The sequence below is a fragment of the Phoca vitulina genome, unplaced genomic scaffold (genome assembly GCF_004348235.1).
Source record: "Phoca vitulina isolate PV1807 unplaced genomic scaffold, GSC_HSeal_1.0 scaffold27, whole genome shotgun sequence".
NCBI classification, from domain to species: Eukaryota; Metazoa; Chordata; class Mammalia; order Carnivora; family Phocidae; genus Phoca; species Phoca vitulina.
In genome coordinates, this window is record NW_022589730.1 from 8037192 (window position 1) to 8054378 (window position 17187).

Here is a 17187-nt window from a genome sequence, read left to right on the forward strand (position 1 = left end):
TGAATTGGAAAGTCTGGCAAGAAAGGGTAGCTACACTCCGAAGAAAGGGTAGCTACACTCCGAAGAAATGGTCTTGGAAAAGGCAGAATGAGACCCCGGGTGATGTGTGGAGATTGAATGGGTCATCAGCCCTGAGAAGGACTGAAACCTTCCTTTCTCAGCCAATGACATTTTAAATAGATCTGGTTTAGGGCAGGAACAATCCAAATATAGCTATGAGCTTGAGCCTGACAGGTGGGGACAAGCGGAGCATGTAGGGGTTGCAGGAAGCAGAGGATCAGAGATGCAGTTTCTAACATGAAATGAAACATCATCTAGTGAGTAGAAATAAGCAGAACACAAAAGGATGATGAGGTCTTTGACCAGTTTCTTAATAATTTCCATCTTGTAACAGTGCAGAGGGAAAACTGGTTTTAAAGAAAGAGCCATACTAAAAACAAATACATTTGCTCACTTATAATTAATTAGTCTTTTTAAAAATACAGGCTTTTGGAATTTATGTATTAAATAATTTTGTGCATCTAGCACATAGTGAACATTCAGTGCATCGTGACTCCATGAACATAAAAGGCATCTTTTGTATCTTAGTTACTTAGAATAAATTCGGGAAATGTAGACTGGATGCCAATTCATTCCTTTTTTTCAAGAAGGGTTCTGGTAAGTTTTAATTGTCAGCTGATTGCTGAACACTCATACTCCCTCTACCCATTCCACTTCTCCAGTTACTTCAGAAGTTATGGACTTGAATCTTGGGTCAAAAAAAAAGATGGAACATGGAACTAAATATTATGCATAAATATTTGGAAACCAAGAGATCCATAAATATTAAAGACCATCAGGTAGTTCCACACGGAGAGGTTATAAATTTAATAGGTTTAAATTTTATAGTAACTTCAGGTAAGTGGGTGTGAACTCCTATACTTTTTCTTTCTCTTCCTTTTAAAATCCAAGTGTAGCTCAAAAGGAGAAGCCCCATGAAAAGAAAGGCATTCTTTAGCTCATTGGTGACATCATCATGTTCTGCATTTCAATTCCAGGGTCTTCCAGAGAATACAAGCTTAAATATTTGTTGAAGTTCATTAATGAAAATGTGTAGGTATTATTAAATTAAATAACTCAAAGAAAATTAATAATTACATATAATATACATATAAAATAATTACATATATAAAATTTGGTTTTGTAATGATTAGTAATAGCTACCACCAATTGGTTAATTTATTTATAACTTTGGATTTCACTTAGTTGTTTCTATCAACCAGTGATTCCCTAAAGTAAAACTCACTGTATATGCAACTTACTGTTCAAAAGAACTTCATTTACTTATTTTTTACTTTTTACAAAATAACTTTAAATATTTAACTGAGATTTTCTTATGGCAAGAGTATTCAATTGTTTTTTTTTTTTTCCCGAAGTGTCATGTGATCAGGAAAGTCACTATTTATGTAAAACATTTGTTTAAATTAAATTTATTACTGAAGCTGGTTCATTAAAAGATCCAAACTTTGTTGTCTCATCAAATGTGGAAATGTATCTCATCTAGTTGGTGACCTTTATCTTCTTATTTGGCTATCATGAACAGCTGTAGCCTGCATCTTGCATCCTGCCCTCAGATTTATCATAGTGGAAACAGAAACCACTGCATCTCTAGACTCAAGCTGTCCCCCAAACTCTCTCGCACACTGCTGTGGTACCAGCCAGGGCAGGACTCCATGATTGCATGGCTCCATCAGCATGGGCAGGATGAGAGGTCAATCTCCTAATCTGGCAAACAATCCAAATTCTATGAGTAGTTCTCTTGCCTCTCCTCTTTCATCATGCTTGGGAGGGGATGTGTCCCTCCTTCTTGCCCTTCTCCTATGAAAGACCTTCAAAGACTCCTCTTGAATTAATCATCCAGCCTAATCTTTAGAATTTCATGGGGCTTTTCACCCATCACCCATTACTCTGGGCTGCAGTACATTTTTGAGAGAGCAAGAAAGTCCCATTCTCTGCTCTATATTTAACAGTTATTATGTATCAATTCAAAACATGGAATTTTAATATTAACACTGAACTAATGAACAGTTCACTAAATATTATTTAGTCCCAGGAGCAGAGTCATTGGTCTAAAATTAAGCATTAATGAATAAATCCACAAGAGTCTGGTATTTGAGAAATTGACTATGCACTCTGGAGTATGGAATTTATTACTGAGTATTCATCTCAGTTTGGATGCTAGGTTCACCCCATCATTATAATTCGCCTTGTTTTTTTGTTTGTTTGTTTTGTTATTTATTTATTTGATGTAGTGTTCCATGATTCATTGTTTGCATATAACACCCAGTGCTTCCATTCAATACGTGCCCTCTTTAATACCCATCACCAGGCTAACCCATTCCCCCCCTCCCCTCCCCTCTAGAACCCTCAGTTTGTTTCTCAGAGTCCATAGTCTCTCATGGTCCGTCTCCCCCTCTGATTCCCCCCCTTCATTTTTCCTTTCCTGCTATCTTCTTCCTTTTTTTTTTTTTTTTTAACATATAATGTATTATTTGTTTCAGAGGTACAGATCTGTGATTCATCAGTCTTACACAATTCACAGCGCTCACCATAGCACATACCCTCCCCAATGTCTATCACCCAGCCACCCCATCCCTCCCACCCCCCACCACTCCCGCAACTATGTGGATGGAACTAGAGGGCATTATGCTAAGTGAAATAAGTCAATCAGAGAAAGACATGTATCATATGATCTCACTGATATGAGGAATTCTTAATCTCAGGAAACAAACTGAAAATTTGCCTTGTTTTTGACAGTTAGATGAAGTGTCAAGGAATTAAACAGAACCAGATATTACTCAGAAAATAATGAGGTGTTTCAAGATCATCCCAAACCTTATATTCTTATCTCTAAATTTCCCTAATATTAGGATATTGCAGTGGTCAGACTTCAATTTCAGCAGCTTTAGAAATGGGGCCACACGGAGGAAGCAGATATTTGTACATTCAGACACATCCTGATATCTGTATAATGCAGTTATACCAGCAATGAAACAAAGCATGATTTATACTCATCAAAATGTGTGGAAATCTTCAGGAATTGTGACTTCATTTCTATGACAGTACGGAAATTTGTCAAAATTTATTTTATTATAATGTGGCAATAGCAATAAATTCAGTTGCCAGATGCCATCTGTTCAATGGCTACTATGAATTGGAATGCTTGCATTTCTTCAATCACTTGGCAGGACTTAAAAATAAAAAATAATTTTAAAAGGCATATTTTTTAATCCCCCAGCAATTAATTAATTAATTTTCTCTTTTCCTTTCTTTTAACAAAAAAAAAAAAAATGACTGCTGACTGGATTTTATCTGCATTTCCAAGTAAATCATGTTCACTCTAGCAAATGCAGGAAATCATTAAAAAAAAAAAAACAACTCAACTGCTATTATACCTTGCAGAGAGCATCTTTGTTAAAGTAACAGTGTATCTTAATATGCAAATATATTCACATACAGTTGTGATTATATTAAATACAAAGTATTGAACCATCTATATTGTACTTATTATTGATAAGAATTTTCAGATGCTGGGACGCCTGGATGGCTCAGTCGGTTAAGCCTCTGCCTTCGGCTCAGGTCATGATCCCAGGGCCCTGGGATGGAGTCCCACATCGGGCTCCTTGCTCAGCAAGGAGCCTGCTTCTCCCTCTGCCTGCCTCTGTCTCTCTCTCTCTCTGATAAATAAATAAAATCTTAAAAAAAAAAAAAAAAAAGAATTTTCAGATGCTGTTAAATATTCCTTGGGAGTATAATTTTTAATGAATACATAATATTCCACTGTATAGCTATGCCATATTTTATTTAATAATTATCTACTTGATGAATATTAAAGTTAAGCCAACTTTTGTCTAATATACATTAGGCTTCAGTAAAATAATCAACTTTTAGCTCAATTTACTGAATAATTCAGTCATTTCATATTGAGTCATAGGGTTTATTTTATTCTTATATATAAGCTTTGGATCACTTTAATATCCTTAATTATTAACTTATGCTGGGCACTAAAATCTGAATCATTAGATTAAATGCCATAAACTTTTTAAAGAATCAGACAATGCCAAATTGATTTCCAGAAGTTCCTTACCAATATATATTCCAATTAAAATATCCATTTTATATATTCATTTATATAAATGTCTTTTGCCAGAAATTTTTTTTTAAATTGAGTTTACTGTTACTTGCGTTGTCAGTGAGAATTCTATATACTAGAAATTGTTCCTACCATGTTTATGACCAAGACTTCCTCTCAGATTGTTATTTTGTTTATAATATTTATGTAAATCCAGAAAGTGGAAAATGGTTTTCTTTAATTTTTGTAATAAGTCTAATGTTAATGAAAGAAGCTTAATATTCTCCTACACTTTTCATAGCAGTTTTAGCATTTTATTTTTTACAATTAGCTGGTATACTGAACTATACTGAAACATAATGAAATGTTCATATGTTACTTATAATGTTCTTTCAGTTTTGACAAAGGCACATTAAGATACAAAACTTTTCTGCCCCCCAGAAAGTTCCCTTATGCCATTCTCCAGCTGCCAATGCCCCAGAACCAACCACTGATTTGATTTCTAACATTGTATCTTATTTTTGCCTGTTCTAGTAGGTTCTTGTGAGCGAGGAGCATCCAGCTTCACCACATCACTAATTTATTCCCAGTTTGTGGCTTTCCATTTTTATTTTTTATTTCCTTTTTAATTTTTTGATGGTGCTTTTTTGATGAGCAAAGTTTTAAATTTGATGAAGTCCAAATTATTTCTTCTTATAATTTGCTTACAGTGCTTTATAAAAGAAATGTTGGCCTATTTCAAAGTCACATCCATCTTAAATTGGTATTTGAATAGTGTGAGGTAGGGATTGAGGTTCATCGTTTCCCCTATAGATTTCCAGTCACTTTAAAACTATTTATTAAAGACATTTTCCTTTTCTCATGGAAATTACCAATAAGCTTGTGAAAGAGGACTTTGGTGTCCTTGTCAAAAATTACTAATTCATATGTATGAATCATTTGCTTTCTGTTCTGTTCCATAGACTATTGTCTATTGTCTGTCTTGATCGCTGTCAGTTATAATAAATCCTCAAATTAGAAAGGGTACCCATTCCAATTTGGTTCTGTCTTTTCAAGATAGTTTGGCTAGTCTTAGGCCTTTTCATTCCAAATGCATTTTGAAATTGTCTCATCAAGTTCTAGAAAAAATGTCTGACTTCTAGGATTTTTATTGGCAGATGTGTCAAATCCATAGGTTAATTAAGGAGAACTGACATCTTAGCAAAATTGACTACTGCAATCATAAAAAACATAGTTTATCATTCCATTTATTTCGATATCTTTTAATTTCTCTCAGCAATATTTAATTTTCAGTGTAGAGGTCTGGTTATATACTTTGCCAGTTTTATCCCTGAGTATGTGATGGTTTTTGATGGTACTGTAAGTGATATTTTTGTATTTCATTTTGTAATTGCTCATTCCTAATATATATGGATATAATGTGTGTATATATATATATATATAATCTATATATATATATTATATATATATATAATCTATATGTTTACACACACATGCCCATGCATACACATTTTTGCATATTAAATATTTATCCTGAAATATCACTGAGTTCACTTAGTTATGGTTGTTTTCTCACAGATTTCTTAGGAGTTTCCAGGTACATTATCTTTGCTTCCTATTCTTTTTTTTTTTTTTTTTTTTTAAAGATTTTATTTATTTATTTGAGAGAGAGAGAACGAGAGACAGAGAGCATGAGAGGGAGGAGGGTCAGAGGGAGAAGCAGACTCCCCGCCGAGCAGGGAGCCTGATGTGGGACTCGATCCCGGGACTCCAGGACCATGACCTGAGCCGAAGGCAGTCGCTTAACCAACTGAGCCACCCAGGCGCCCTTTGCTTCCTATTCTTTACCAATTTTTATGATTTTACTTTATTTTCTAGTTATAGTACACAAATCAGAACTTTAAGTAGAATAAGTGGAATACTGAATAGAATTGGTGAGAAAGGATATCTTTGTCTTATTCTCAATCTTCTGAGGAAAGTATTCAATATCTTAACCTTCAAAAATTATATTTTCTGAATGATTTTCATTGGTGTCCTTCATCAGTTTGAGATCCTATTCCTAAATTTTTAAGAGTTGTTTTCATAAATGAATATTGTGTTTTATCAAATGCTTTTTATGGATCAACTGTAATAATCATATGATCTCTCCCTCTATTAATATAGTGAAAGATATTGATTGATTTCAGGAAATGTCTGCATTTCTGGCACATACCAATATTGATCACAGTGTATTATCTTTCCATGTAATACTTAATATTCCTTTTCTAATTTTTAAAATGATTTTATACTTATATACATGAAAGATATTTGTCTGTAATTTTCTTTTTTATATTGACTTTGCCTGGTTTTAGCATCTGGGTTATAGTGGCCTCATAAGATGAGTTGTGGAATTCCTCCTCTGAAAGAGTTTGCATACAATTGTTATTGTTTCTTCTTTAACTGCTTGATAGAATTCAACATTGCAATTATGTGGGAGTAGGGTTTGTATATGGGAAGTTGTATAATAATAATTTTAACTTCTTTTTTTTTTTTAAGAGAGGAAGGGGGAGGGGCAGAGAGAGAGAATCTCAAGCAGGTTCCATACCCAACATGGAGCCTGACACAGTGCTTGATCTCACAACCTTGAGATAATGACCTGAGCCGAAATCAAGAGTTGGACGCTTACTGATTGAGCCACCCAGGGGCCCTAATAATTTTAATTTCTTTAATGGGTACAGGGCTCTTTAGATTTTCTATTTTTTTGTGAGTCAGTTTGGGTAATTTGAATCTCTAGTAAGTGGTATAAAAGTAGATTATTTTTAAAAATTAGATTATTTTTAACCCAACATGAGAAAGGCTATATTTTAATAAAAGATAACTTGTTAAAATTTATCATCAATTTGTTGTCAAATTATTAATGCTTTACTTATGTTGCTCTTATTTTGTATGGTTCCTAACTATTTCCTTTATTATTTTTAAAATATTTTTTATCCAGTGAAGTTCAAAGATTTAAATTACATATTAGATTTTATTTATGAATAAAATTCATAAATATCTCTGTAATCAGAGATAATATTAAGAAATGTTTCTTTATGGGGGCACCTGGGTGGCTCAGTCGGTGAACCGTCTGCCTTCGGCTCAGGTCATGGTCCCAGGGTCCTGGGATCGAGCCCCACATCGGGCTCCCTACTCTGTGGGAAGCCTTCTTCTCCCTCTCCCACTCCCCCTGCTTGTGTTCCCTCTCTTGCTGTGTCTCTCTCTGTCAAATAAATAAAATCTTAAAAAAAAATTTTTTTTTTCCTTATGGCAGATGGAAATTAAAAACATTTCTCACAACACTTTCCCCTCCGATTTTAACAACTGTTATAACCTGAGCACTGGGAAAGATACTGTTGCTATTGGAATTTTAAATTGTACTCAAAGAAAAATGTAGAGCTTTACAAAATATATTAGAAAAATGAAAAGCTGAAAATTAATGATCAAACATCCATTTCAAAAGATTTGAAAAAGAACCTGCAATTAAACCCCAAACTGTGAAGCAACTCATATTGAATGAGAGCAGAAATCAATACAATTTAAAACGTAATGAAGAGAAGCCTAACAGATAGGTAAATCTCTGATGATGCTGATTAAGAAAAAAAAAAAAAAACCCACACATAACCCATATGAAGTAAAAAGGGGCTACCAGTACAATGTGAACAGGTATTAAGAAGATAATACAAGGATGTTGTATTTAGTCAAATGACTAAATCCTAAAATCACTGGTAGATTTTTTGAAGCTAATTATAATTGAGTTTATTACCCAAAGTTTTCAAATGTTAGTGCACATTAGGGTCACTGAGATTGTTAAAATATAGACATCTGGCCCTGCATCCTAAGAAATGTTTTCTTTGTGGGTATGGGTGGGGGACCCAGAATTTACTTGCTTAGCACACTCCTGACGTGAGTGTGATGGTGACGTTCACCTGTGTCCCAGACACCTACTGACTTTCCTGCCAGGCACTGTGCTACTTGGTTCCCATGCTGGGTTTTACTTAATCCTCACAACAATCCTATGAGATACACACTATCATGATCGTTCTCAAGAGTAGGAAGCTGAGATTTAGAGAATTTCTGTCACTTGCTGATGACCCCAGAGTTTAGAAGTAGAATACACCTTGATGATACACTAAATTTGTCTGGCGACTTTTGTTATCAGGTTCCATGTTGGACTTTTATGCTCTAGGCTATTTTGTTTTACTGTGGCAAGAAAAAAATAGTTCATCAAAACTTGGCTGTATCAAAAAGTGAAATCTCATTTTTATATATTGAATTCATTCAAGGTTTTCTTTTCTTTTTTGTATGTTTATATTTATTTTCTGTCAAAGGAAGTCTCATTTAACCCAATGTGTGATCAAGTTCAGTCTTGGATCTTCCTCACCTTTTCATCTTAGGCTGAATTGATATAGTCACAGGAGTCAACAGAGGAAATGGGAGTCCTCTTATCTGGTTTGTATGTATCCACATCCCTGTGAAGTTACATCACTCTGCTCTCCTGTGATATGGCAACTTTGACTCCTAGATAGTGTCTGGAGTCCAGGGTGGGCACATAGGAACTTGGGCACCCCTTCTAGGCCACACTGTGTTTTGAGACAGTTGAGGCTCTCTTTGTCTTCTTACACCTTTCTGGGCACTCCTGACATCTCCCCACTATTCTTCCCATGCTCTTCATCAAACCCAATATGGAGAATCAAATTCTAGTATTTGCTCTTGAAGAAATCTCCAGTTTATATAAGGAGATATAAACATGTGTCTCTGTCCACCCAAACTCCCATGGAAACGGGAAGGGCAAGTCATTTACTTCTTATTCTCCAGAAAACTTATTTTCAAAGTCTCTCTTTTCTTCTTGCCTGAGGCTGGGAAATACCAGTAATTCTGGATTCAACATTCTCCCCTCAAAAGTTTTCCTTTCACATTATTAAAAATGCTTTTGAAATTTGCATCTTTGTTCTCACTGTGTTTGTACAGGGAATGTTTCCAGGGCAAAGGAAACACGACCGGTCCTTTGGTGTTTCAAGATAGTTCTTCCAGTATGCATCTCACTTTGCAATGACACGGTTTCAGTCTGACAAAGGATCATTTTGATTTGGCAATGTGGTAAGAGAAGTACTTAAAGCATTTTTGACTGCCTGAAGCACTTACTGCAAAAAGCAGCAGAAATAAAATAATACATTATATGTTAATCAAAAAAATAAACAAAACAAAACAAAAAAAAGAGGCAGAAATATATATGGTATTGACGTTTATTCCATTGTAGTGCATGTTGAAGACCACCAAATGGGGAAAGTGGTAGTTTTAACCAGGTTTGTTAATTATATGCAGTGTCAATATCCATCATTGAAATTAAAGCAATGCAACACAAGGCAAGGCAAAGAGTGTAGCCTGTTCAAGACTTTGTGTTGCATTTATGAATGTTATCTTATTCCTGATGGGGTGGCTATTCCCATCATCTTCACCTTTCAGTCTTCCCTGTGGATAATCACCTCTGTGGGCTATACTGGCATTTTCAGATGTGTTTCATGTAAGGTAAGTTCTACAGGGTATGAATAAGTGTTATGTGTAGAAAGAGACACATAGAAAATTGAGTTTGGGAAAAGTAACATTATACAAACTTAAACAAGGTCTTTACTATAGGACACCTCAATAACTTCACTGTTAATGTATGTTGTGATCATTATACAGAGTTGGTTTTAGTTTCCTAGAGCTACTGTAACAAAGTACCACAAACTGGGTGGCTTAAAGCAACATAAATTTAACACCTCATAGTTCTAGAGGCTAAAAATCTGAAATCAAGGTGTTGGCAGGGCCATGACCTCTCTGAAAGCTCTAGGGGAAGAATCCATCTTGCTTCTTCTAGTTCCTGGTGTTTTCTGGCAATCTTTAGCCTTCCTTGGCTTGTAGATGCATCACTGCAGTCCGCCTGCTTGTGTCTTCACATCATCTTCCCTCTGTGCATGTCTGTCTCTGTGTCCAAATTTCCCCATTTTATAAGGATATATTGTAGGTTATATTGGATTAGGGGTCATTCTAATGACTTCATTTAAACCTGGTTATCTTTGTAAAGACCCTATTCCCAATAAGATCACATTCTTAGGGACTGAAGGCTAGGACTTCGATATATCTTATTTTGGGGAGGGGACAATTCAACCCATAACAGTGTTATATAGTATTAAATTTACTCCACTGATAACCTCATTTCAGAGAGCACGTAGTAATAGCAGTAGAATTTCCTGGAACTCATTTTGGGAAATACTAGAGTATGTGGATGGCATTTTAGAAGCTTAAATATAGGTACGTGTAGGTTTTTTCCCATGCAAAAGTTGGTTTTGCTCATGGTTGTTCTACGGACAAAAAAAATAAACTTGGAAAACTTTTCTTTAATGGTTATAAAGAATGTGTATAAGAATGAAAATGATTTACCCCAGATCATTTTTGAAAAATTGGGGAAAAGATCCTTAAAATAGGGAGACTTTTATTGTTACTGTTGTCATTGTTTTGTCATTAACTGGTCATTTTCCATGTGAGTAAGTTTCTGCAAATATTGGCTTTAACTATTGATGGGCGTTAAGAATTGCAGATTTGCCTGATTGAAAAAGCTTGTTTGGAGGAATAAAAAATAATTTAAAAAAAGAAGAAGATAGGCTGTTCTGACATCATTTTCCCTTTAGTTGAGCATGCACTTTTTACACCTCAGATGGTAGATTGGATCATTTTTTTTCTCAATTCTTCATTTCCTCTCCATATTTTTTTTTTTTTTTTTTAAAGATTTTATTTATTTGACAGAGAGAGACACAGCGAGAGAGGGAACACAAGCAGGGGGAGTGGGAGAGGGAGAAGCAGGCTTCCCGCCAAGCAGGGAGCCTGATGCGGGGCTCGATCCCAGAACCCTGGGATCATGACCTGAGCTGAAGGCAGACGCTTAACGACTGAGCCACCCAGGCGCCCCTCCTCTCCATATTAGATCATAAGTTCCAACTCATGTCATGGCCTCCTAGATAGAGTGTCCTGCTGGCCTCCTGACTTCGGGTTTGGCCATAGGATTTGCTTTGGCCAATGGAATATCAGTGGACATGACACACGCAGAGGCTTAATTTGTGTTGCAAGTTTGGGCTTGCTTGCTTGCCCTACTGTTTTTTGTTTTGAGAACATGCCTTGGGTAGCCATTAGTGTAAGGAGGGTAAGAGATATAATGGAAAAGACAGGGACACCTGTATAGCTTGGGGCCAATCTCAGCAGCACCCAGCCTAAGTCAGGAGAATCCTGGCCAACCCATCTGTGCATGAATGATAAAGGTCTGTGCTATTGAGATTTTGTGTGACAAGTAACACAGCGTTATTTTAAAACACAATGATCTAATTAAGCACCTTGTTTACGGGTTTGTCTCCTTCACTACTTTGGGAGCTTCTTGAAAGTAATGACCATATTTTATATAATTCTACATTTCCTCAGCCTAGTTCTTGCATATCATAGCCTCAAAAATGTTTGATGGGTGAATACTGAATGAGTGAATGACATACAAGAGTGTCTGAATGGAATGTAAGAAGCATGGTTACTAAGGAAACCCAGGTAAATAATTTAGAAAAAAACACTGGAATACTGCTTTGCTTCTGGAGGAAAGTTATACACATTCTTGGGCTAAAAGTAAAAATTTGTACCAATTCTAGTCCATTCATAAGCAGGGACACTAGTTCCTAGATAAAACCAAACTTTCAGATCTGACTCTGAATTAACCAGATGGTAAAGTCTGAGTTACTTTTCCATTTTGTTCCAAATGGTGATCTCTTAACATCAGTAGCAAACTGGACATATCCTCTGAATCTGCTTCCAACAACAATTGCAGGAATTTTCTACAAGTGCCTTCCTTCTTGGTTATGATGCTTAATTCTGCTATTAATGATTAACATGTAACCTTTGTTTTCTAAAATTGCTATTATGTATAGTGAATCCTTTATAAATGACCATTAATTGTAACACCATACATTTTAAGGTCAGTGTAGGCTACCTTAAATATTACAGAAAGATGTGAAGATTCTAGAAGTTGTAAGAACTTAAAGTTCAAATGTCGACTTAATATACACTTCTTGTGGCCGTGTTATCTGAGGTCTAAGAATAAGTTTGTGTGTGTGTGTTTACTTTCTCCTATACCATGTGGGATTCTGAGTCGATATGAAAGCAGCTGACAGCACTAGATAAAGATGATTAGAGCGAAGAATTTAATCGATAACCACTTTTATCTCAGCAACACACATTACACCTTTAAAAATTATTTGCACAAATGTTTATTCTTAGCTGGTCTCAGAGTAAATAAGACCAAGCTCTGTGAAGAGTCAGAAAAACATTAGAAAAGAAGGAGCAATTCCGAATGTCAAAAAAAAAAAAAAAAAAAAAAAAATGCTGTGGTCAAGCCTAAGCAGTGAGTCTTTCCTTGATGATAGGGTACCACAAGATCACCCCAAGCCACAACAATGTCATTTCTGACATCAATTCTGCAGGCATATGGATCTCATCTCTTAGGAGAAATTCCAAATTAAGTCCAAGCCCACCATTGATAAAATAGTAAAATAATGTTTCTGATGAAGAATACATTATATAATTTAATACTAAAACACCTTAAGAAAAAAACTTGAATCTGGAATGACAAATCTTTCAAATCTGTACATATTAATGATTTCAAACATGTATTAGGAAGTGAAGAATTTTATTTATTTCAGGAAGTGTTATACCTGAAGAGTCTGGAATAGTGATAGAAAGACATGAAAGGACAGTTTTAAAAGATAATGTTATTTTTGAAAGACTTTAATAAGCTAGCTAAAACAGTAAGTACTTTCCTTACACATAGTAAAATGAACAGGTGTACTGTCTTAGGAACAGGTGTGTCCCTAAAGCAACCATGGGACCCAAGGGTGGGGGCTGAAGTTGGCCAAAGACCATTTTTAGTCTTTACCATGAGAACCACTGGTATTTATTTCAAGGGGACCATACAATGGAATTATCATATTTATAAGAGAAGTCTGTTGATTAGCGAGTGAGAAAATCAGGGTATGCAAGTAACCAAGTAGGTCAATCTGTGTATGTTTCTCTCCTAGCCAGCAAGTATGTGTATACACACACACACACACACACACTGAAATTTTTAAGCTAGCAATAGTAAAACCTGTAATCCTGATATTCTGTCAAGATTTATGCTTTTCATGTTCTCCTTTGGTATGAATGACTATTTTAAAAAGTTTTAGCTAGCCTTCAAGGGGCCAAGAACAGAGGAGAGATGTTATCACCTGAACCCAAGGCACTTTAAAGAAAGTGTACGCAGACTTGAAGAGCCTGGAGCAATGGTCCTGTCTATGGCCTTGGGACTCAAAGAGAAATTCACCAAGTGGAGGGTGATTTCTAGGGAAAGGAGACCCTTCCATCCATGAGGTTTCCTCCTAATGCTGAACGCTAAAGAGTCTCAGTGACAGTGCGTGTGTGTGTGTTTAAGTAAGATTGCTGATCTCCTTCTAGGGTACCATGTATTTTTAGGGGGTCATTTAGAAGAACCAAACACTACCTTCTCTAACTAAATAATTGCTCATAAATTTCTAAAATGTATTTTTAAAAGAACATCTATCCCTTTGTATGAAGTTAGGACTATTAAACAAAATAGAGCTAAGAAAACCATTTATGGCATTGCATGTTAATATAATTTCAGATCTTCTCTAGTAGACTATTTTGCATCGCCTCACTAAACCATCATGAGTTAATTTTCACTCATTAGGAAACTAAAATCAGGAGAGAGTAAATTTTCCGAGCTAAGTAAGGGGCATAGCAGGCATTCAGACTGTGGCCTGAGATGTTTACTTGGCAGGCCGTGTCTGCTTGTGCTATATATCTTAGTAAATTATCCTGACATTATTATGAAATTAAAAATAAACTCATAGGGATGCCTCGGTGGCTCAGTCAGTTAAGCGTCTGCCTTCAGCTCAGGTCATGATCCCAGGGTCCTGGGATCTAATCCCGCATCGAGCTCCCTGCTCTGCAGGAATCCTGCTTCTCCCTCTGCCTGCCACTCCCCCTGCTTGTGCTCTCTCTCTCTGACAAATAAATAAATAAAATCTAAAAAAATAATAAATAAACTCATAATAAGCCAAAGAAGTACATTATCCATTAGTCCTGGTGGAAACCATATACAACCCCAAATCTTTTTTTTTTTTAAGATTTTACTTATTTATTTGAGAGAGAGAGATAGAGAGAGAGTGACCACGAGCAGGGGGGAGGGGGCAGAGGGAAAGGGAGAAGGAGAAGCAAGCTCCCCACTGAGCAGGAAGCCTGATGCAGGGCTTGATCCCAGGACCCTGGGATCATAACCTGAGCTGAAGGCAGACATTAACCAACTGAGCCACCCAGGCGCCCATACAACCTCAAATCTTTTAAAAATATACAGTTCACACTAAATGAGCCACACAGTGATGCTCCCACCCACAGGCCTAATTTATTCCCTTTCTTCATATTTCCTTTATGAAGTACTTTACGAATGTTTATCAGTAAGAGTTTCTTTCCTCCTTTTCTGAAGCGGTGGGTGAGCAGCATGCTTTGAGCAGCATGCCTGGGGATGTTCTGTAGGCAGCACAAGCTCTCAGGGAACAGATCGGAGACGAGATTCCTCCCGGAGAGTGCGGGAGAGAACTGGAATGGGAAACGAAAGCTGGAAGAAGAGTTGCAGAAATGCCTCCATGACTTTCTGAAAACTGCCGGCATTGGCAAAGGTGTTGTGCCCACATGTGTTTGTGACCAATTAACAGGGAAAACTTTTTTTTTTTTTTTTTTTTTTTCAGGTTAGCATCAAACAATAAAATAATGCTTTTTAACGGGCTACAAAACAGTGATGGCTGTTAGCATGTTATTAGTCATAACAAGTTCATGATCACCAAGTGCTATCCTGGGGCAATTTTAGCTGTGCTAATTTATAAGCCACAGATAATTCCAGGATTTCTTTTTAATAATTAGTGGCAAGCTTCACCAGTGCCTCTCCATCTTTTCAAAAACACTGGCCATCAAAAATTAGCAACACTGAAAAGTTTCTATTTGCATTTAGTTTATTAGGTCATCTAGTGATGATTATAATTATTTTAAAAAATGAAGAAAAAGGAGCTCATCACATTACTCTGATATCATGATTCAGAGGTGCTAGGCAAGAACATGCAGAATTTCAGAAATGCCTCTTAGGTTAGAGAACAGGATAGTAAGTAATGTGTATCACATAAGCCTCAATTTTATTATACCCTGATATTTCATCCTTGCATACTTATAGTATGCTATGGACTGAATTGTGCCTCCCTAAAATTCATGTTGAAGCTCTAACCTCTGAGGTGATTTAGAGATGGAATCTTTGGGAGTGATTAAGTTTAGATGAGAACATGAGGGTGGGTCCCCCATAGTGGGGGATTAGTGCTGTATGAGAAAAGACCTGAGAGAGATTTCTCTCCCTCCCTCCCTCCCTCCCTCTCTCTCATGTGGGGACACAGCGAGAAGAGAAGATGGCTGTCTGCAAGTCAAAAAGAGGAACCTCACTGGAAACCAACCCTTAATCTTGGATTTCTAGCCCCCAGAATTGTAAGAAATTAATTCCTATTGTTGAGGTCACCCAGTCTATTGTACTTTGTTCTGGCAGCCTGAGCTAAGACATGGTATTACCAAATTCCCTAAAATCTATTGACAAGTAACATGATAAACCAATTTGTTAATTTAGACTCTAAATCTACAACAACTCTCAAAGAAGAAAACGTAGAAATGTTGTACATTCAAAACTCCCTATCTAGTGAGTTAACTTATTAGTTATTTATTTAGATAAATTGCAAACATCACAGTGCAAGAAGTCAGGACACCTGGGTTGTACCTTAGGAATTTCTCCTGGTTGCTATGCAATCTTGGGAAAGTCTCTTCACAGCTCAGATGGATTAGGTTACTTTCTTCTAAAAATTATTGGTCTGAAACATTCCTAAGGTCCCTCCCAGTGTCAAAGTTCTACAACCATTAGGGCACTTTAAATAATGGAAGGCAACTCACACTCACCATTTTGTTCTCGCTGTACGCCTGCCGCCAGAAGATCGGGCTCGCCAAGGCTGATGTCATTCAGCCGGGTCCCCAGACACTCCATGCAGAGATGCTTGCACCACTCCTCAGCCTCCAGCTCTGAAAATGAACACACACCACCGAAGTCAGGCAGTGCTGTGCAGGAATGAGACAGGAAGATAACTTCCTGAACCTTTTTCCTAAGTAGGTGGTAAGAGTTAAAAATCTACCTGAAGAAAACAAAAACACCACAATTTGGCTATTGTGGACATTGCTGCTATGAACATGGGGGTGCAGGTGCCCCTTCGGATCCCTACATTTGTATCTTTGGGGTGAATACCTAGTAGTGGAAAGAGCCAAGATGTCCACCGACAGATGAATGGATAAAGAAGATGTGGTATATACATACAATGGAATATTACTCAGCCATCAGAAAGGATGAATACCCAACTTTTACATCAACATGGATGGAAATGGAGGGTATTATGCTTAACAAAATAAGTCAATCAGAGAAAGGCAATTATCATATGGTTTCACTCATATGTGGAATATAAGAAACAGAGCAGAGGACCATAGGGGAAGGGAGGGAAAACTGAATGGGAAGTCATTCGAGAGGGAGAAAACCGTGAGAGACTCTTAACTCTGAAACAAACGAGGGTTGTGGATAGGGAGGTGGGTGGGGGATGGGGTAACTGGGTGATGGGCATTAAGGAGGGAACCTCATGTGATGAGCACTGGGTGTTATACTCAACTGATAAATTACTGAACACTAGATCTGAAATAATGATGTACTATAAGTTGGCTACTTGAATTTATAAATAAAAAAAAGATGAAACAAAAAACCCTATTTTTGAGAAGTGAAAAAAATCCCCACAATTACTTCCCATGGGCTGACATTATAACATATTTTAAAGTCATTTTAACTTATTCCAATGTACTTTATCTTATTTACAAATAATAATCTGAGAATATTGTTTACTATCTAGTATATTTTAGATTGATTTAATTTT

The 17187-nt window shown here is 36.5% G+C and overlaps 1 protein-coding gene across 1 annotated transcript in view; it reads right to left on the reverse strand.

Annotated features, from left to right (window-relative positions):
* Window positions 1–17187, reverse strand: part of DOK6 (docking protein 6) — a 373232-nt gene that overhangs the window by 150228 nt on the left and 205817 nt on the right. The window contains exon 4 of the mRNA XM_032422703.1: window positions 16178–16297. Coding sequence (XP_032278594.1) covers window positions 16178–16297 — 120 coding nt within the window. The remainder of the gene's footprint in view (window positions 1–16177; window positions 16298–17187) is intronic.